Below are 21,820 nucleotides of genomic sequence, written 5' to 3'. Positions count from 1 at the left end.
TGATTTGGATATAGGGGCCACGATCTTGAAATTTGCTGATGACACAAAAGCAGTTGGTTTGGCAGATGGTGAGGAGGACTGTAAAAAAAAGGCAGGTTAGCAGAATGGACAGACAGGTGGAAGGTCCAATTTAAATGTGGATAATTGCGAGATATTGCATTTTGAGAAGCAAAACCAGGAACAGCAACGTCAACTCAATAGAAAGGCGCTGAAGAGTATAACAGGGGTTCAAATATGTAATGCCCTGAAAGCACAAGTGCTGGTAGATAAAGCCAGAAAAGGGCCTACAGCATTTTAGGTTTCATAATAGGGGTAACTTTGCACAAAACATTGGTCGAAACATAGTTAGAATACAGTGGGCAGTTTGAGAACCCCACTACAGAAAGGACATGAAAATCATAAATATCATGGTAGGTTGTTACATAAGGTTAAATCTCACGGGATCCAAGGTGAGGTAGCCAATTGGATACAAAATTGGATTGACGACAGAAGACAGAGGGTGGTTGTAGAGGGTTGTTTTTCAAACTGGAGGCCTGTGACCAGCGGTGTGCCTCAGGGATCGGTGCTGGGTCCGCTGTTATTTGTTATTTATATTAATGATTTGGATGAGAATTTAGGAGGCATGGTTAGTAAGTTTGCAGATGACACCAAGATTGGTGGCATTGTGGACAGTGAAGAAGGTTATCTAGGATTGCAACGGGATCTTGATAAATTGGGCCAGTGGGCCGATGAATGGCAGATGGAGTTTAATTTAGATAAATGTGAGGTGATGCATTTTGGTAGATCGAATCGGGCCAGGACCTACTCCGTTAATGGTAGGGCGTTGGGGAGAGTTATAGAACAAAGAGATCTAGGAGTACAGGTTCATAGCTCCTTGAAAGTGGAGTCACAGGTGGATAGGGTGGTGAAGAAGGCATTCAGCATGCTTGGTTTCATTGGTCAGAACATTGAATACAGGAGTTGGGATGTCTTGTTGAAGTTGTACAAGACATTAGTACGGCCACACTTGGAATACTGTGTACAGTTCTGGTCACCCTATTATAGAAAGGATATTATTAAACTAGAAAGAGTGCAGAAAAGATTTACTAGGATGCTACCGGGACTTGATGGTTTGACTTATAGGGAGAGGTTGGATAGACTGAGACTTTTTTCCCTGGAGAGTAGGAGGTTAAGGGGTGATCTTATAGAAGTCTATAAAATAATGAGGGGCATAGATAAGGTAGATAGTCAAAATCTTTTCCCAAAGGTAGGGGAGTCTATAACGAGGGGGCATAGATTTAAGGTGAGAGGGGAGAGATACAAAAGGGTCCAGAGGGGCAATTTTTTCACTCAAAGGGTGGTGAGTGTCTGGAACGAGCTGCCAGAGGCAGTAGTAGAGGCGGGTACAATTTTGTCTTTTAAAAAGCATTTGGACAGTTACATGGGTATGATGGGTTTAGAGGGATATGGGCCAAGTGCAGGCAATTGGGACTAGCTTAGTGGTATAAACTGGGCGACATGGACATGTTGGGCCGAAGGGCCTGTTTCCATGTTGTAAACTTCTATGATTCTATCATATGCTATAGATTCACCAGGATGATGCCAGGGATGGGGAACAATGCATTTAAGGAGAGACACAAGATGCCAAGTCCATTTCTGCTGGAAAAAAGGCTAAGGGGATTATGTCAGAGGTTTTTACAATGACGAAGAGTTGTAATAGACTGAATAGACAATTACCTTTGGTTGGGGAAGTCAGTGATGACAGGAATCAATTTAAAATCGCCATCGAGAGAGTGAGGTCAGAGATTACAAGTTCTTTACACAGAAGGGTGTTGGAATATAGAATATTTTTCACAGGGAGTGGTTGATGCAGAGACCATTACATCTTTTACGGGAAATTGGATAAATATTTGAAAAAGAGAGTTAAGATATAGGGCTGTAGGAGGAGAGCAGGGCAATGGGATTAGTTTTGGATTGCTCTAGCCAGCAGAGAATGCAAAAGACAATATTGAAGAGTTTGCAAGCATCTTCAGCCAAAAGTGGCAAGTAGGTGATTCTACTCTGTCTCCGCCATCAGATATCAGTGTCCAGCCAATTCGGTTCAGTCCATTTGACTCATGTTTATTTTTAGTATAATTAGCCCGAGTTGCAACATATGCCTCCCTTTTAAGTTTTGTGTAGTTTTTATCTACAACACTACCGTTTGATGCATCCCCTTTTCACCTTCTAGAAATTTATCTTTGTACTCTATACGTCTCATTTCTGTAGATTGCCTCCTGCTAATCTACATCCTGTTGGTTAACTTTCTGCCCAGTTAACTCGATCAGGTATCTTCTCATCTCTCAGAACTTAGCTTTTTTTTGGTCCAGGACCCTCATCTTCGAATCGAAATTATCCTTTTCTATTTTTACATTGAACCGTACTACGTGATCTTTATTTCCTAATTGTTCTCCTATCCTCATCATGACATGGGCTCTAATGCCAATTTAATATCAAGCTTCCAGAATACCAAGCCTATTTCTTCAATGATAAGAGTTTCTCGGCATCGACCAATCTTCCTGGTAACCCATTCAAGTTGTTGTTAGCTCTATGCATAACAAAATATTTCTTAGCCGTTATGAAAAGAAGTAGCTGTTCAGTCTACACACCTAGTTGTCCTACACCTTGTAGCACTATACAGAAGCTATCCTTTGCCATCGTGTCCTGCTTTGACGTATATTTAAAAATACTTTTTCTCGGCTTATTTTCTTCATCTTGTATATCTCAAGATGTGCTCGGAGATGTCTCTTCAACTTCAACAAGCTCTAACTTATCTAACCATTCTACAACTCTAAGGAATTAGTCTCGTCACTCTGCTCTGCACCAGCTCTAAGGCTGGATGGTGGTGACCAGAACTACACCAAGTACTGAAAGTATGGCTGTCCAGCATCAGAATGATTTCAGGGATTTGAATGCAATACGACCCAGCATCCTGTTTGCCTTGTGCAGCAGTGCCTAACACTAGACAGTAAGCAGCTGGTCAACATTCCTAGGGGGGCTTTTGACTTGCATCTTGGCAAATTGTACATTGTGAACGTATAAGCTGTCAGCCTTGGCTCAGTGGAAATGGCTATTTGGAAACTGGCTGCCACACTTAAAAAGTACTCCATTGGCAGTAAAGTGCTTTGGAACAACCAGAGGTCATGGAAGGCACTATGTAAATGCAAATTCTATCTGTCTTTCTTTTCTTTAAATAATAGTTATTTTCCCCACAGCATATTGGTGACAATGTTAAGTAAGCCTTGTGACAACCGTGCAGTAGATTTGAAAGACATGGCCTAATGCTTCTAAATACATGATACTGCTTCAGTTCTCTTCTGGAGGAGTATCTAAAGCATCCCATAAACTGCTCTGAAGCACAGTCCCTGCCACTGATACTAGGATAATTTTGTTTGCAATTCAGCAGTTATTGCCCTACTCCTTTTTCAAATATTGGGATAGCATTGTCTATTCTTCAATTATAAAGTATTTACATTCGAAATAATAACCTAAATTTAGACTTTCTTCTTAGATTGCAGTGTGCACCATACGGTCTAGATTGTTTGGATATATTCAACTCCAAGTTTCTCCTTCATGGGTGGCTTATTGCGATCACATTAAGGACTCAGTGTTGCAAGACTATTTTAACAGAGTGTCCTGGTCCTGCTTTGCCCTATAATCTGTACACATTTCAACCTTTCCTTTTCCACATATTCTGTTTTGAGATTTCAGTGGTCCTCTCCTGAATTACAATATTTGCCTGACCACAAAGAAACAAGTCTTAGGAATCCAATAGAACCAGAGTCAATATTCTCTAAGCAACTGTATATGTATAAAATCCTTCACTACAGAAAAAAAAAAGTTCATTGAAAAAACCCTCCCAACATCAAGTGAACTCGTCCAGCAAATATTACTTTAGAATAAACACAACTGGAACCAATCCAATTCCATACACCACACAATCAGTAGCCAATTACCCATCCCTCTCCAAAAAAGAATTTTAGACATTCTACCATCATCCCACCTCCTGGAAATTAGACAGATTCACTTACTTGCTCTTGGTAAATGTATCTATATTTATTTAGTGTATAATTTTTCTCTGCGCCATTTTGGGCACTGTCACCCCAAATGAAGAAGAAAAATTAACTTTACTCAGGTGTGCCTGGTCACAAAACATCAAAAATCAAAACCCAATTCATATTACAAACTTCACCCACAGATTAGATATCCTTACCTTGAACGTTGAACATTACGAGGGGACCCTGGCTCATGTCCATGCTTGTCAGCGGCTGCTGGTTGCTGAGATACTTGCTGCTGTGCTGGTCCTTGTTTCACAATTGAAGTACTAGACTAAAGAGAGAAAAGGCATATACAAATCTTCACCTCTGACTTAAATACATCACTTTTACTTAGCCATTTTAAATTGCTTCGCAATGCTTTTTACATTCCCCAATAAATGCACACACTCTACACAACATGGTACTTGAACAAACATTTAAATCAAATCAAAATGCATAACCCATGTTTTGGAAGTTGTAACATATTGTAAAAGCATGTGCATGGTACACAATTTTTGCAATGGCAGCAGGTGCTCCGACAATATAACTTTGCTCTTTCAAAGCCCTAGCTCCCCCTCCACCACCTCCCACAACATTCAAAGTGCATTAAAATGTTGACAGTGTTTAGTATTGCTTTAGGTAAAACATCTCCATAACCTTCCAGAATTGTTTCACTTCCACAGAACAGCTAATTTGGCGAGCACAACTCTCAGATCCCTTATCTTGCTTTGGTTGGTGGAGGGGGTTAGAGGAGCTCTTGATCTACAAATCCCTTAGCCTCTTAAATAAACATAGCTCTAATCCCAGCTAATGATATTCTCGTAAAACAGCCTATGTCAGGATGATCGCATTAATATCCTACAAAATTAAAGATCCTGAATGTTACACACACAGCCATTATATATTTAACTTGGTATCAGGTGTCACACTGCACATCTGCAATTTTATAGTTACAGTACATTATCTGGAAATCAGGTAATTTGGTCACGGGGTTCCCAATCCCACCCCACCACCTTGTTTTTCCTCAATAATGTCCAAAATAAAGATTATCATTTTTTTGAAAAAAAATATAATTCACAATAACATGATTACATTTATTTCTTTATCTCCTGTAATGCTTTCATTAAAACTTTTACTTAAAGACCTCAGCCTCACCCAAAAGCTTGGTCTACAGTTTTACAGAGTTGTGACTGAGGTGAATTTCGATTATGCAGTCCGAGCATATATAGCACACAAAATTTCCCAGGGAGCATTAATACAACACAGTTACAAGGACATGATCTTTTTCTTCATCTCCCAGCACATTCTTCCCTTTTGTTTCAAAATCTTTAGAGCCAGACCTTTCAGGAGTGAGATTAGAAAACATTTCTACACACAAAGGGTGGTAGAAGTTTGGATCACGCTTCTGCAAACGGCAATTGATACTAGCTCAATTGCTAAATTTAAATCTGAGATAGATAGCTTTTTGGCAACCAAAGGTATTAAGGGATATGGGCCAAAGGCAGGTATATGGAGTTAGATCACAGATCAGAAATTATCTCATCAAATGGCGGAGCAGGCACGAGGGGCTGAATGGCCTACTCCTGTTCATAAGAAATAGGAGCAGGAGTCGGACAATCGGCCCCTCGAGCCTGCTCCGCCATTCAATAAGATAATGGCTGATCTAATGTAAACTATTGAGTGGATTTTTTTTTAAACAACAGGCTGGGGTGGAGAGGAAAAATGACGACTGATTGCACACCTGTCATATAGCTTGTTTTGTGTTCTAAAGTCACAGAATGTGTTAAGCTGAAGGAAATGGGAAGGGACACATTCAAACAGAGACAGAAAGAGCAAAAGAAAACAAAAGAAAGACAAAAAGCAGGGAGAAGTCAGAGTGCTTGCTTTATTCAATTAGCATTCCCTCAAATGACAAAAAATAATCGAACTTTGAAGCAAACTGATTATCTCTATTTGGCGGTTAGAAGATCAATGCTAATGGCTTACATTTGTGAGACAGAGACTCTAATTTCTAATATCTATATGAGAAAGAGAAGAGACAATTTTTTAATTTTGAAAGCAAACAAAGACTAAGAGGGAGGAAAAACAGTTGAGGGTGAGGCAGCCATTAGACCTCTACCCTTGGGGGTAGTGAGTAAATTGAGGGTTAAGTGTGAGTTGAGTAACATCGAAGCAAGGAGGAATAAGTTACAGGGGTTGAATGGGCGGTTCAAAGGGGAAGTGGGAGTGATATGAGTTAGTGATAGGAATAGGTAATGGCAAGGAGACTCAGTACAAGACACTCTGGGAGTGAAGGAGAAGCACAAATGATTGGGAGAGGAGAGCTACTGAGGCATTTTGCCCACAAGCAAACCCCCAAATATTTAGCCTTCAGCCATTGGTGTCTCCTTTCCTAGCTGCAGCACCTTCCATCCAAAAGGAATGTAGAAATGAAAAAGACAGAAGCAGAAGAGGACAGACGCACAAGCAAAAAAGGAGCAGAGACGAAAGATAAACAGAAGCAGAAAACAGAAAAAACAGCAATGACATCCGAGGAAGTTAAGAGAGTGACCATATTCTCTGGCTTACCATTTGCAATGCCACAGGAGATCAACATGTAAATTTTAAAACCGAGGAGTAACACGATCCATCACCTAAATTTGCCAATCAAGATTGGCCACTACTGAGAATGTTATTGGAGAAAAGAAAATTTGAAGTATACTTCCTTGAAGTTACTAATCTATAAGAGAAGACCTAAACTGCAGCAAACAGAAAACTACCATAGATCTGCTGGCCATCAGAAGCCAGCACCCTTATACATGGCAGACCGAAAGAAAGGCTCATCTGGCCACCCAGAGCACAAATTTCTTAAATGAACAAGTTTATCCAGGTGTTTCCCCCCACCCACCTTCCCCCGTTAGACGACGACAATATTTGTACATATAGGTTGAGCATACAAGAATCATATATCCTTTAATAGCAATGGATTTTCATGTTTTTCCAAACTCGCTCATAAACTTACATTGAGCAGCAAAAGTTAACATTTAAATTGATCTATAAAGTTAACCTTCACAACTTGCACCCATAAAGCCCAACCATATTTTTGGAATAGGAAAATAATACTTCAAATCAATTAATTCCCAAACCACAACCCACTGAATTAGAATACACAGCATCTTCTAACTTCTCAAAAATGAAGTGAATGGTGTTGTTCAGAATATGGGCATTTTCAGAGTCAAATTATTTTGATGATACTTAAATTGTAACTCAAGTTAACCACAATGCAAATAAAGATGATACAACCATGAAACGACCAAAATGAAAACATAAAAGTATACATTCAACGTTTGTGTGCTACCATCCCTCCTTTTAAAACTGCATTTTTTTTAAAAACAAATATTCAACAATTAAATCAGACATTAACTGGTTTTGGTTGTACCTTTGGCTGAGACGACACTGGAGGTGTACTCATCAGTGGTTTAAGAGGAACTGTGTTAGTCTGCGGCGTACTTATCCTAGGAGACACATACGACCTTGGGGATGATGCATCTGATGCCAATGACATTGGAGACTGATTAGACTGCTGGGCTGTATTTAAAACAAATACATCAGTTTGAAATAATCTGATCCATCTGCCTAAAAGTTGCTTTTCACCAAAGGACTATACTGAGAGAATCTTTTTTTTGTTGGAAACTAAACATTGTTAAAATACATTCAAGCAAAGCCATCCCTGGGTGATGCCAACCAGAAGTATTAATTCTTACTCTCTACTTCCCGACCTCCTGTAATAACAAATGGCATGATGGGCTGGGTTTTCTCCAAAGCAGGTCAAAAGGTACCAAGTTTCTGTGAGAATATTTCCTCCTCAAAGAGAGCATCCCATGAAATGTACCAGCCCAACCAAACTTGTTTTTTAATAACAAAGTTCTCAATATATTCCACTGGCATATAGAACATACATAAAATGTAATAGAAGCTATTTATAAAACTTAGCACACAAATGTAATGCAATTAGCATAATTTAAATATATTACCCTGATAGCAAATTACACCCTCATTCTGTTACAATAGACCTCCTTTGAAATTAATAAGAATGTCGAAAATTTTAGACCAACATTTTTTTCTGCCCCTAATACTTCAACCTCTAATATGATTAAAAACAAGTTTATAACCAGATGAAACTGAACACAAATTGTAATTTAGATTTTGACTGTTTGCTCTTGCATTTTAAAAAAATATATACATATGGAAGAAAAGCAGATATGACAAATTTTAGGGGACGATTTTATTCAATTATATTGAAGGACAGCAGTTTGAGAATCAGTTGCAGGGTATCTGCCCATTCAAACATGCCTTAAACAGGATTACAGAAAAACAAGTGGAAAAGGAGTTCCGTGCCAATTCATCCTATACGTAATGTTGCTGCCTGGTATCTTCAGTACCAGTGATTATAATAAATGTGATGCTAGCTGCATCTTCAAAGAGAAGTAAAAATTGTAGTCATTTTCTCAATCCGAGATGCTTTGACGAAGAGCACAGGTGTCTCCAAGAAGGGGAAAGAAAAAAAGGCAGAGAGGAAAGTTCCATTTGTTTAGAACCCGGCATCTCCTGATAGCAGCCTGGGAGCAAGCAGTGTGGTTCTCTTGGTTGCAGGCATGAGACCAGTAGAACAAAAGGCAATAAAACTAAAGTGACATACTTTAACACACTGCATACGGTCAAATTCTACAGAGTATCCATAGTGACAGTTTATAATGCAAAGATGCAGTAAAAGTCTCAACATTCACTGGAATGTAAACAGTCAACCGGTGGTTAATGGTGTCCATAGTTTTGTTGCATGACACTTTGTGAAGTCACAGCTGCAGCTCGTCTTCAATGCAAGCATAGAACTTCTGCCTTCCAGAAAACTGTTTAATTTAACGCAGACTAAAGGGGTGAATACTCTATTGGGGGGGTCTCAGTTAATTCTTTTTAGGAAATCTCAACTTAAGTTTGTGGCAGCTACATTCCCATTGCAAAAAAAAGCTATTAACAATTTGGCATTATCAGAGAAGCCATAAGAATGGCTGCTACAAGAATCTGAGGACTTGGGAAGAGAACTCAAAGTGTTGTGCACCAAAGGGAACTCTTACTTCATTATAATTGCACTGGGAGTAATCAATTTGGGCACTGGGTACCACAAAAGGAAACGGTGTTCCTGACATCCCTCACCTTGTGTACAAACCAGAAGAACCAAAATAAAAACTCAGTGACTTACTGTGAAAATTAACCTGCTTAAATAGGGTAGCTTTCAAAAACTGTTTTAGCTTCTTAAATGATCTGTTAAAACTGTTCAAAGCATAACTACAGCACAAGTACCTAATTACAATCTCTACTTCAGCTACACATTCTTGGTTTATTAGGAAAGGACAAGCTGCCAACAGTGCAACCATAAGTTAAATGGCAATCTGTAGCAGAAATACAGGTAAAGAGTTCAAAGTAAAATTCATTCAAATTGAAGACCAAACAATTTCCTTCATCAAAACCATGCGGTGCAACACATTTGTACTCCGGTACTTAGCCCAAGAGTACAAATGTGTTGCACCGCATGGTTTGATGAAGTTCAAGTTGAAAACAGTTGCAGAGGAGTTTAAGTTTGTGACCAAAGTGGAAATTTAAGCAACATGTGGTTTCAAGATGCTACCTGCAGAATTATGAACTACAATCCTTATTAAAACCAGCAGCCATGTGACATAGCATGCCATAAAACTGACAATCAAATATCTAAGAGCCACCAGCTTTTTCCAATCTCTCTGTATTGGAATCAATGCAGTATCAAGATGATCTTCTGATCCCAAATAATATGCAGTCCCTTAATCCCAATATGTTTCACACCTTGCAGACTTGCCCTGTATTGAAGTGTGCAAGGTGTGAAATGCATGTAATTATGTAACTACATTGATCACAATCCTTAAATCAAATGGGTTTTGCAGAAGCGCTCAGTTCAGGAGGTCAATGCACAAATGTGAAATTAAATTGAAAATTATTTAAGGTGAGGAGACCGATGTCAACTGACAATTTCAAATTCAGACCACCAGTGTGTTTTATTCCTTCCTATTCTCTTTGTTCTGTTTCTTTTTAAACACTGTTCACCTGTAACTTTTTCCAGTTCTGAAGGTTTACACCTGAAACGTTAATTTGTCTGTTCTCTCCAAAAGATGCTGGTGGACCTGCAGCAGTTTCTGATTTTGTTTCAGAACACCGGGTATTGGTTAGGAGAAACTTAACAGCCACTTCACACCTAGTTGTCTCGCCTGCCTAGATAAAATGTCAGCTGAAACAATCATGTGTTAAGGAGTAATTATTGTAAACAGCCATAAAAAAAACACAGGAAGTCAAGAGGCCAAGCACAGTAAGTGCTTTTAAACATTTTTTCTAAACAAAAGGCACTGGATGAACACTGATTGTATAACATGTTAAAAACATATTATATTAAGGTGTCTACGAACTCTGGATAGACCAGCCCTAGAATTTGGTTGGAACAGGCACAGAATTTTAGTGACCCTGTCTGTATCACTTCAGTGGATGATACTTATTTAAGGATCTTCAACAGTAAACTTTTAAAATAATCAAGCCTTAAAGGTTTCATTCAGGCCATTCTTCTCACTGGAGTGTTTACCAACAATGCAGCTTGGCAATGGGTAGTCAAGGTGGCGGTTAAAGCAAAATGTGCCCCTTCCCCCCCCCCCCCAATAAGACCCCTTGCTGTCCATCCTGCCCAGAACATGTGGTCCAGACTGAAATCTCTCACACCCAAAAGGAAGTCTGCCTTTCACCAAGTCTACATCATATCTGAACATTTGTTAAGATTTTGTACATTATTCCCAGATGGTCCCTGAGCTTTTCTGGTGCGTTTTAAAGTTGCTTAGCATGGCATCCATCTACTTGCCGAACAGATTTTTCCTTAGAAAAGGTTTCCCCAACAGCCTTCTTAGGGGTCAGGATGAAAACCCAACATCCTCAACTAGCAGCACGATAACGCCACGAGCCAACCACAGAATATTGCTGGCCCCTTATCGTCAAGAAAGCAACCTGGCTGCCTGTCAATGTTACCAACATTAGCCTGCATTCTTTTTTAAAAAAAAATTGTATGGATAGTTAGTGTACAAATTTGACTTCTGGAGATTACCCTCAGTGCCAGATGGACCAACGTACGAGTCTTCTTTTTAAAAAAAAGCCATCCATGTATGGGCTCAAAAGAAAAAACTCTGAAGACATTCTTCAGAAAGACCCATGGTTGAGGCTACCTCTTCCTCCACCCCATCAAACATGGTGGTTGAAGAATCAAGCAGAAAAAGCTTCTTTCTCTTATTATGACCTGGTATTCACCTGGATTCAAACCAACTTTGCAGAATGCTATACATTCTTCAAGCGGGATTAAACAATCCCTCATCCTTTCCAGTTAAAATGCAATGGCTTGGTGTGCAAAGAATTATACCTTTCATTCAGTAGAATCACAACACAGTGGATAAGGTTTTAGCAGCAAGATTTTTTATGACAAATGAAGAATCTTGTCAGACCTCAGAAGCCTCTGACGTTCACAGCACAACACCCTCTGATGGGTAGAAACACCAAATGAAGAGCGCTCTTCACAGTGTCAAGAGCCTTTTTTAAAAATTGCAGCAATGACCATCATTTGTACACAATTTTGACTGGACAGTTTTTATTTACAGATTCTCCAAAACATTTGTTCTCTTATCAACTCTACCAATAGCTTAGTGGATAAATGCACCACAAAGTATGGTACTGACTGCTACACAGATCAGGAAAGTCTTGGGTTCAGTCCTCAGTCTGTACCAAGTTAATCTGGAGAGCAACAGGTATTTGCGACTGGCCTCAGAATCTCTATTCAGATGATAATCACCACCAAAGAAGCCCTGCTGGTAAGTAAAGCAGTGCCCGTCAGGCAAGGACAGGATTGGGCCCGGCCCTCTCAATACAGCCTGCCAACACTGACTGTTGATGCTCATACATGGAAAATGGGCACTTGTAGGTAAGGAGAAATTCCAAGTGCAGAGTCAAGTACTGGTCTTTGATGCTGTCCTACATGGTCCAGTGCAACCTGACAAATTGGTAAATGCAAGCAACATAACTCAGGACTTGAGATGTCATGCGGTGCTAAGGACAGTGTTTGAGGGAGAAGGGCAGAATACAACAGGAACATACAATGACAGAACAAACAAAAACACCAATCAGCCCATCAAGCCTATGTGCAATCTATGATATGCAAGGTGGAATTAAGAGTGAACAAAGAGCACAGAACGGTTAACTCAGGAATATACATCTATGATCACCTCACTTAATGGCAAAGAAGTCAGAAGATAATAAGTTTTGCGCAGGTGTGCTAATAAGTTTTAAAAATTAGACAAGTGTAATTGTCCTGTTAACCAATTATACATTTGTTTCAATGAGAACTTCCAACTCACAGAAAAAGGTCAAATATACGTTTTCAAATCGTTAAAACATAACTCCATCCATGAAAGCTGTGTTCTGCTTAACTCCATTGAGCTCACCAGTGATTAACTCATAAACCATTCTACCTATTCCCAGAAATCTGGACAAATATGGCAATTTAACTTTATGTATAACTGTTCCATAAACGAGGAGAACAGGATTACAAATGATTCATCCTAATGGTTGCACAAAATGATGTAAAGAATTTATAAACGGGTTCAAGTTGAAGTTCAGACTACCCCACAACTGAATGCACGCTCATCAGTTCAGCAACTGGCTAACTCAGCAATTGAACAAAGGGAATGTGTCAGGACAGGAGAGGCAACATGTCCAGCATTATCATTAATATTCTGTGAGAATGTTTTGTTTTGATATAGAGTGAGCCTTGAACACAGTCGCCCCTGTGTTATCATAGTAGGTACACCACAGGAGACGGCCATTCGGTCCATCGTGCCTGTGCCGGCTCTTTGATAGAACCATCCAATTAGTCCCATTCCCCCTGCTCTTTCCCCATTGCCCTGTAATTCTTTTCCCCTTCAATTATTTATCCAATTCCCTTTTGAAAGTTACTACTGAATCTGCTTCTACCACCCTTTCAGGCAGTGCATTCCAGATCATTACAACACGCTGCATTAAAAAATGCTTCCTCTGGCCTAGCCAATGTTTAATAAAGATTTAGCAAAGCTTCCTTGTTTTTGTACTCTATGCCTCTATTAAGAAAGCCCAGGATCCCATACGCTTTTTTAACAGCCTTCTCAACTTGTCCTGACACCTTCAAAGATTTGTGCATGTGCACCCTCGGGTCTCTGTTTCTGCACCCCCTTTAAAATTGTACCATTTAGTTTACATTGTTTCTCCTCATTCTTCCCACCAAAATGTATCACTTCACACTTCTCTGCGTTAAATTGCATCTGCCACGTGTCTGCCCATTTCACCAGTCTGTCTTTGTCCTCCTCAAGTCTGCTGCTATCCTCCACAATGGTTTACCATATTTCCCAGTTTCGTGTCATCTGCAAACCTGTCCAAGTCATTAATACATATCAAGAAGAGCAGTGGTCCCAATACTGACGTCTGCGGAGCACCACTGTATAATACCCTTCAGTCGGAAAAACAACCGGTCACCACTACTTTCTGCTTTCTATCCCTAAGCCAATTTTGTATCCACACTGCCATGGGTTTTAATTTTGCTAACAAGTCGATTATGTGGTACATTATGAAATGTCTTTTGAAAGTCTATATACACATCAACCACACTACCCTCATCAACTCTCTCCACTACTTCATCAAAGAAGTCAATCAAGTTATTCAAACACAAATTTCCTTTAACAAATCCATGCTGACTTTCATGTAATAGCCCATACTTTTCCAAGTGCCAATTAATTTTGTCCCAGATTATTGTCTCAAAGTTTTCCTATCACCGATATCAGGCTGACTGGCCTGTAGTTACCGGGTTTTTCCCCCTCCCCTTTTTTGAACAGGAGTATGACATTTGCAATACTCGAGTCATCCGGCATCATCCCCACATCTGAGGAGGATTGGAAGATTGTGGCCAGAGCCTCTATCCTTACTTCCCTCGATAACCTAGGATGCATCCCATCTGGAACGGGTGACATTTCAACTTTGATTACAGCCAATCTTTTAAGTACCTCCTCTATATTTTTATCCGATCCAATATCACTACTTTTTTAAAAATTAGTTCATGAAATGTGGGTGTCGCTGGCAAGGCCAGCATTTATTGCCTATCCCCAACTGCCCTTGAGAAGGTGTTGGTGAGTCGTCTTCTTGAACCGCTGCAGTCCGTGTGGTAAAGGTTCTCCCACAGTGCTGTTCCGTAGGGAGTTCCAGGATTTTGACCCAGCGACGATGAAGGAACGGCGATATATTTCCAAGTCGGGATGGTGTGTGACTTGGAGGGGAACATGCAGGTGGGTGTTGTTCCCATGTGCCTGCTGCCCTTGTCCTTCTAGGTGGTAGAGGTCACGGGTTTGGGAGGTGCTGTCGAAGAGCCTTGGCGAGTTGCTGCAGTGCATCCTGTGGATGGTACACACTGCAGCCACAATGCGCCGGTGAAAGGAGTGAATGTTTAGGTGGATGGTGTGCCAATCAAGCGGGCTGCTTTGTCCTGGATGGTATCAAGCTTCTTGAGTGTTGTTGGAGCTGCACTCATCCAGGCAAGTGGAGAGTATTCCATCACACTCCTGACTTGTGCCTTGTAGATGGTGGAAAGGTTTTGGGGAGTCAGGAAGTGAGTCCCTCGACGCAGAATACCCAGCCTCTGACCTGCTCTTGTAGCCACAGTATTTATGTGGCTGGTCCAGTTAAGTTTCTGGTCGATGGTGACCCCCAGGATGTTGATGGTGGGGGATTCGGCGATGGTGATGCCATTGAATGTCAAGGGGAGGCGTGGTTAGACTCTCTCTTGTTGGAGATGGTCATTGACTGGCACTTGTCTGACGCGAAATGTTACTTGCCATGTTGTCCAGGTCTTGCTGCATGTGGGTACAGAGTGCTTCATTATCTGAGGGGTTGCAAATGGAACTGAACACAGAATAATCATCAGTGAACATCCCCATTTCTGACCTTATGATGGAGGGAAGGTCAATGATGAAGCAGCTGAAGATGGTTGGGCCTAGGACACTGCCCTGAGGAACTCCTGCAGCAATGTCCTGGGGCTGAGATGATTGGCCTCCAACAACCATTACCATCTTCCTTTGTGCTAGGTATGACTCCAGCCACTGGAGAGTTTGCCCCCTGATTCCCACTGACTTCAATTTTACTAGGGCTCCTTGGTGCCACACTCGGTCAATTGCTACGACCTCCTCCTTTACTGCTGCAATGGCAGCATCCTTTTCTCGAGTGAAGATGAATGCAAAGTATTCATTTGGTGCCTCAGCCATGCTCTCGACCTCCACAGGATCCCCTTTTTTGTCCCCAATCGGTCCCATCCTTCCAAAGACTACCCTTTTACTATTTATATGTTCATAAAAGACTTTCGGGTTCCCTTTTATGTTAACTGCTAATCTATTCTCATACTCTCTCCTTGCCCCTCTTACACCCTTTTATCGATCCCCTCTGCACCTTCTATATTCAGCCTGGATCTCTACTGTATTATGAACCTTATATTTGTCATAAGCCCCCTAATTCTGTTATTTTAATCTCTACATCTCGAGTCATCCAGGGAGCTGTAGCTTTGGTTGTCCTTCCTTTCCCCCTCGTGGGAATGTGTCTACTCTGTACCCGAACCAATTCTTCCTTGAAGGCCTCCAATTTTTGATACAAATCCACCTGGGCAAGATCCCTTTTTAACTCAATCAAATTAGCCCTCTTCCAGTTAAGTATTTTCACATTTGATTGTTCCTTGTCCTTTTCCATAATTATTCTAAACCTAATGATATAATGATCACTGTTCCCCAAAGGCTCCGACACTGAAACATGCTCCACCTACCCCACTTCATTCCCCAGAATTAGATCCAGCACAGTTTCCCTCCTCGTTGGGCTGGAAACACACTGTTCCAGAAAGTTCTCTCGTACACATTTCAAGAATTCCTCCCCCTCTTTGCTCTTTACACTGTTCCTATCTCAGTCTATATTGGGATAATTGAAGTCCCCCAATATCACTACTCTATAGTTCTTGCATCTTTCTGTAATTTGCCTGCAAATTTGCTCCTCGATCTCCTTCCCACTATTTGGTGGCCTATAGTATACATCCAGTAGTGTAATAGCTCCTCTATTGTTCTAACTTGATTCTGTCTTTGACCCCTCAACTACATCATCCCTTTCCCGTGTTTCTTTGATCTATACTGCCACCCCCACTCCCTTCTTTCCTTCCCTATCTTTCCTGAATACCTTGTAGCCAGGAATATTAAGTACCCAATCCTCCCCTTCTTTGAGCCAGGTCTCTGTTATTGCCATGATATCACATATGGCGACTTGAGCCTGCAGCTCACCAACCTTATTTACCATGTGACGTGCATTTATGCACATGCACTCTAAACTCATCTTAGTCTGCCTCGCATTTGCCCCCGGTCTGATCCCTACCATTTCTGAACTCTTCTTTACTCTAGAGCTATTTGTTACTGGTATAAACATGAATCTCTGCCTTTAAAATGATGAAATTTGTTGTGCAGCTCTTATCACAATGGAAGAGGGCAACACGGAGGATGGATTTTGGAATGGAATCACTTCAGTTTTAAACGTCATCAATATTAATGGTGAACTATAAGATGAGGAAAAAGAGGCATTATCTGCAATCAATTGCCAACTGTGACAAGACTAAGCTTCCTTTAAGATTCCCACTCTAGTAGCTTTTCCAGCCAACTGTCACTTGTCCCCAGTACAGGACTACCAAGCTAAAGAATGGAATGTTACTGGAGTGAGTTGTTATCAATGTGCAAAATCAATTTCAAGCTTTCAGATTCAGTTTGGTCTTCTGTAATACTATTTGTGAGCTACCAGTTTCAATCTGCCCCTACTTGTTCAGCTGCTGCTTGCCTTTCAGATGGGGAAAGTGAATGACTGCAAAAGGTAATGTCATCTGCAAAGGAATCACTCTGACATCCACTCACGGTAGAATTTCAGTACAAGTTTTTTAAAAATCTGAACTATGAATTAATTTTTTACGGTGGTACTGAACTGCAGAACTCTATTACCTGGGGGGTACGGCAAAATTTTGAGCGTGAGATTTGAGGAGCAAAAAAAAAATTGCAGGTCAGAAGCTGGTGAAGTGCAAATCTTTCTCATTTAGTTGTTACATATCTGATTTGAGAATGCCCAATACTGACATAAGGTGCTACAAAGAAGGAAAATAATCCCTCCCCAACACTGACATCCCTCAACTTGATGGGCACATAAATGAAAATGTGCAAAACATTGCTTTCCAAAATACACAATACCAACCTGAACCTAAGTGGGGCAGTGCAATTTTTTTTTTAGAAGTACGAACAGAGCAGCAATAGAATATATATATTTTTAATCTTACCCTGAGAAGACAACTGTGCAGCTTGGGAAAGGAGAGTAGTGATGCTTAAAGCTGATGGTCCAGCCGTGAGGAGCTTATGAAGCATAGACTGTAAGGAAGCTTGCGTGACAGCAGCTGTAAGGACTGAAAGACAAAAAAAAGTGCTTCCTTAAATTTCTGCTGCTCAATGGAAACATATTTAAACTGTTTACAATAGCTCAAGTGAAATTCGAAGATTTCTTCAATTAAATGACGAATGTATCAATGAAGTGATTCACTTTGGCAGGAATATAAAATAAATGGTACAATTCTAAAGGAGGTGCAGGAACAGAGAGATCTGGGGGTAAATGTGCACAACAGGACAGGTTGAGAAAGCGGTTAAAAAAGCGTGGAGGATCCTGGGCTTTATAAATGGAGGAATAGAGTACAAAAGCAAGGAAGTTACATTGAACCTCTGTAAAACACTTATTCGGCCTCAACTGGAGCACTGTGTCCAATTTTGGGCACCGCACTTTAGGAAAGATGTGAAGGCCTTAGAGAGGCTGCAGGAGAGATTTACTAGAATGGTTCCAGGGATGAGGGACTTCAGTTACATGGATAGACTGGAGAAACTGGGGTTGTTCTCCTTAGAACAGAGAAGGTTGAGAGGAGAATTTATAGAAGTGTTCAAAATCATGATGGGTTTAGATAAAGTAAATAAAGAGAAACTGTTCCCATTGGCAGAAGGGTTGAGAACCAGAGGACACTGATTTAAGGTGATTGGCAAAAGAAACAAAAGGCAACACGAGGAAAAACTTCTTTACGCAGCGAGCAGTTATGATCTGGAATGTGCTGCCTGAACGGGTGATGGAAGCAGATTTAATCATGGCTTTCAAAAAGGAATTGGATAAATACTTGAAGGGAAAAAAATTGCAGGGCTATGGGAAAATGGGGTTAATTGGATTACTCTTACAAATAGTTGGCACGTGCTTGATGGGCCAAATGGCCTCCTTCTGTGTTGTAACCATTATATGATTTTATGAAATGATGATTTATCTGACTGCAACCCAGTAATTCCAGCAGGCGATCAATTCTGTCCCAATTCAGAGGGTCTGAAATTCAATTTCTGCACTAAAGGTCTGTTTTGATTTTTGGCTGAGCCATAAGTTGGTGGGAAAAAATGCATCATGCTACAAAATGAAAGGATACTGTGCTGTATCCAAGTTATAAAATTATCTTTTCATCTTGGCAAATGCACTTCCAATATTCAAATAAGATTCAGGGCAGCAAATCTAAAATCCAGTGAGAACAATGCTTGAGGGCAATCTACAGCATGCTATAAATGAACATTTAAAGAACACATATTATAGAGCAGTCATTATAACTTTAGAAATAGCAGGTTATACCTCAGAAACCTACAAGAATTCTTTGAGGGACTAATAAGCTAGTGGATGACTGTAATGCAGTAGGTACAATTTATTTAGATTTACCAAAGTTCCTCATGCGAGACCAAGAAGAAAGTGTAAGGCTCATAGAATAGCTGACATTAATTATCTAGATGGAATGAGAACTGGCTTGGCATCAGAAGCCAGTGATAAAAGGAAAATGTTTTGCCAGGGAAGAGATATCCAGTGGAGCATACAGGGACCTGCTCTGGAACTTCTGCTAAATTGCAAACTTTGTGAATGATATGAAATATCAGTAGTATTAATCAATTTGTTGACAAAACAAAGCTCTGTGATTAGGTTACAAATAGAAAGATCCTCAGTGACTCATACTAGTTATGTAAATATATTAAGACAAGGTAGATTGATTTTGTTAGCAAGAAAACAGCAATACATACAAGAACAGGCAACAGCATACGTGTAGAGCATGAAAGGGTCCTATTTTAAACCATGCCAGTGAGATTAGGCAAAGTGCAACTCCAATCAGGAATCAACAAGTGGTGACATGAAAAGATACCACCTTAATCTGAGCCAGTGAGATTGGCTCAATCTCAACTGGATGTTCCTCCTTTTAAATGGGCAACACCATTCGGGTTTCAAGTTACAAAACATTTTTGCTCCAATGGCAGAGGTGAAAAAGGAAAAAGATTTTGGAGTGCCACTGATCAAACTCTGAAAACATATGGTCCCTATCAGACTTTAATTAAAGAAGCAAATTAAGTACTTGGGTCACCTGGAGGGCATGGAACAAGTTAGCACAAGCTATATGGCAAGTCTAATTCCAGAGCATGGCATATTGTTTTGTTCGCCTGACCTCAAGAAGAATAAAGATGCATTGAAAATGTTCAGAAAAAAGTAACTGAAACAAATTGAGGCTTTGGGCAATTAAGTTGGGGAGAAAGGCTCCAGCAACTCAACTTATTTTCTCTGAAGAGATCAAGGAAAGGTACAATATGAAATAATACCCTGAAAATCACACCCTGTAAACTAATATCCTCCTGTTTTGCAATGCAAATCAAATCAATCAAAATGGACTTCAAGAATTCTTTGCTGCTTTCTACTGCTCCAAGAGTCACACGCACTTTTTTGAAGCTTCACTAGCACAAAGAAAACTAAATGGAATGTAAGTATCACACCTTATTCTCTTCAAATCAGAACGAGTACTGAATCTTCATTGAATCAATCCTGTTGTTCTGCTATTTCTAATAATCAAATTCTGTCTATGCACCCAACATCTTAATCGTTCAGAAGCATTACAAGCAAATTTAAGTCTTCAATCCAAACTTCTAAAAAGCCACTATAAAAAAGTACTAAATGCACCTTCACTGAAAAGTGACAACTGCTGCATTCCTGCATCTGCAACAGTTACTGCTTCTGGAGCTTGCCAAGGCAGTCTCTCATAAATTAAATCAATCACTACTGCTACTACCGATGTTAACAAAGACAAATGCTGGAAACACACAGAAAATCAGTCAGCATCTGTGGAGAGAACAAATAAGTTAATGTTTCAGGTGTCAACCCATCGTAAGAACTTGCCAGATACCAACTGACCTGAGGATGCACAGCATTTGCTGCTTTTGTTTCGGATTTCCATCATCCAGTTTTTTGCTCCTTGTTTTCTACGATAACTGTTATTCATATTACAACTGTGTCCACTAGTATGCATGTTATCAGTTGCCACACCAGGCCCCCACTCTTCCAACATTGTGTCAACAAGCTCCTAACTCCTCCCCTTTATCAGTTCCTCTGCTTCCCCCCCCACCGCCCCCAATCCTTCAGCTTGTCTTGTTCTCCCTACTCGCATTTCGTACCAATTTTCTTGTTGAAATGTTTGGCCCAATTTTCCTCACTTAGCTTTGATCTGACAGCACTTGAAGACAAGAGTATGGTTTACATATTCCACTCAAATGATTTAAAATGGCATTTATCGCATTGGTGGCAAAGCCTTTCCATTTGAAGGCTGAGGCTTTCTTGGAAGCTGGCAGTACAGTCACAACTGTCTGCTGGAATCTGAGCTCCTCTAAGTTTGCCTTTTCAAGAGTTATGAATTTGAAGTTCTCGGAGGCCGCTGTTCCGGATCTGGCTGTTTGAGTTCCTTCGGTCCTGCCTGCATCAGATCCTGATTGGACTGCTGAGGTTTGAGGACAGATGATCAAAGAAGCAGGTCTTCTTCACTTTCTTGCACTGGTACGTACTCAGGAGATCTATCTTGTACAATAAAATTACATAAATGGGTTCAAAAAAATAATTAGATGGATTTCTGGAGAAAGGATATAGTGAGAAAACGGTATCAAATGAGAGAAAGACTTAGAGTTAAATTTCACATGTACCTATATCTCTGGTCAACCTCATTTGTCTTAGGGAAAACAAAGTCTCTAGCAGAAGGTCTATTTATTCAGCTGGAACCTGACCCCTATGAGGAAATTTGACCTGTTGCTGAGGTTGCAGAATTTACTCACCCAACATATACACTGAATTCATTGCACCAATGCCATTTCTCAATGCTTGTGGAGGTACAGGTCTAGGAGCCAAACCATGAGAAAGACAGCAAGTTGGGACAGACATTTTAGTCAACAAGTCGTGGAGAAGCTGCTTCAGAAAGGATGGCACCCAATCAATACCTTGTACTTGGGTGTCAATGGGGTTCTACCATATCCGCAGTCACAAGTTTTCTGGGGATCAGCATCACAGGGGCCACCACATATCTACTCGTAAACCACTTGAACCAACTTAGAAATATCACTCAGCGAAAGGGAGAATCCCATATCGGCTAAGATTCTAAATTTAGGTGAGGCCGACTTCAATGGGATGAGTCAGAGGCTGTCTACAGTAAACTGGGCAAATCTGTTAATGGGTACAATGACAGAAGATCAGTGGGAGGTGTTCAAAAAAGAATTTAATGCGATACACAT

General features: G+C 40.4%; 1 protein-coding gene across 2 annotated transcripts in view; it reads right to left on the bottom strand.

Moving 5' to 3' along the window:
• The window catches only part of waca (WW domain containing adaptor with coiled-coil a), a 117,730-nt gene that overhangs the window by 30,983 nt on the left and 64,927 nt on the right, over positions 1-21,820 (bottom strand). For both annotated transcript variants that reach the window (XM_068007201.1, XM_068007211.1), the window contains 3 exons: positions 17,506-17,628; positions 7,474-7,622; positions 4,232-4,347 (listed from right to left, as the gene is read on the bottom strand). In XM_068007201.1, coding sequence (XP_067863302.1) covers positions 4,232-4,347; positions 7,474-7,622; positions 17,506-17,628 — 388 coding nt within the window. The remainder of the gene's footprint in view (positions 1-4,231; positions 4,348-7,473; positions 7,623-17,505; positions 17,629-21,820) is intronic.

This window comes from Heptranchias perlo, chromosome 2, assembly GCF_035084215.1.
Source record: "Heptranchias perlo isolate sHepPer1 chromosome 2, sHepPer1.hap1, whole genome shotgun sequence".
NCBI lineage: Eukaryota > Metazoa > Chordata > Chondrichthyes > Hexanchiformes > Hexanchidae > Heptranchias > Heptranchias perlo.
Note: the sequence above shows the minus strand (reverse complement) of the source record. Positions and strands in the feature narration are given on the sequence as shown.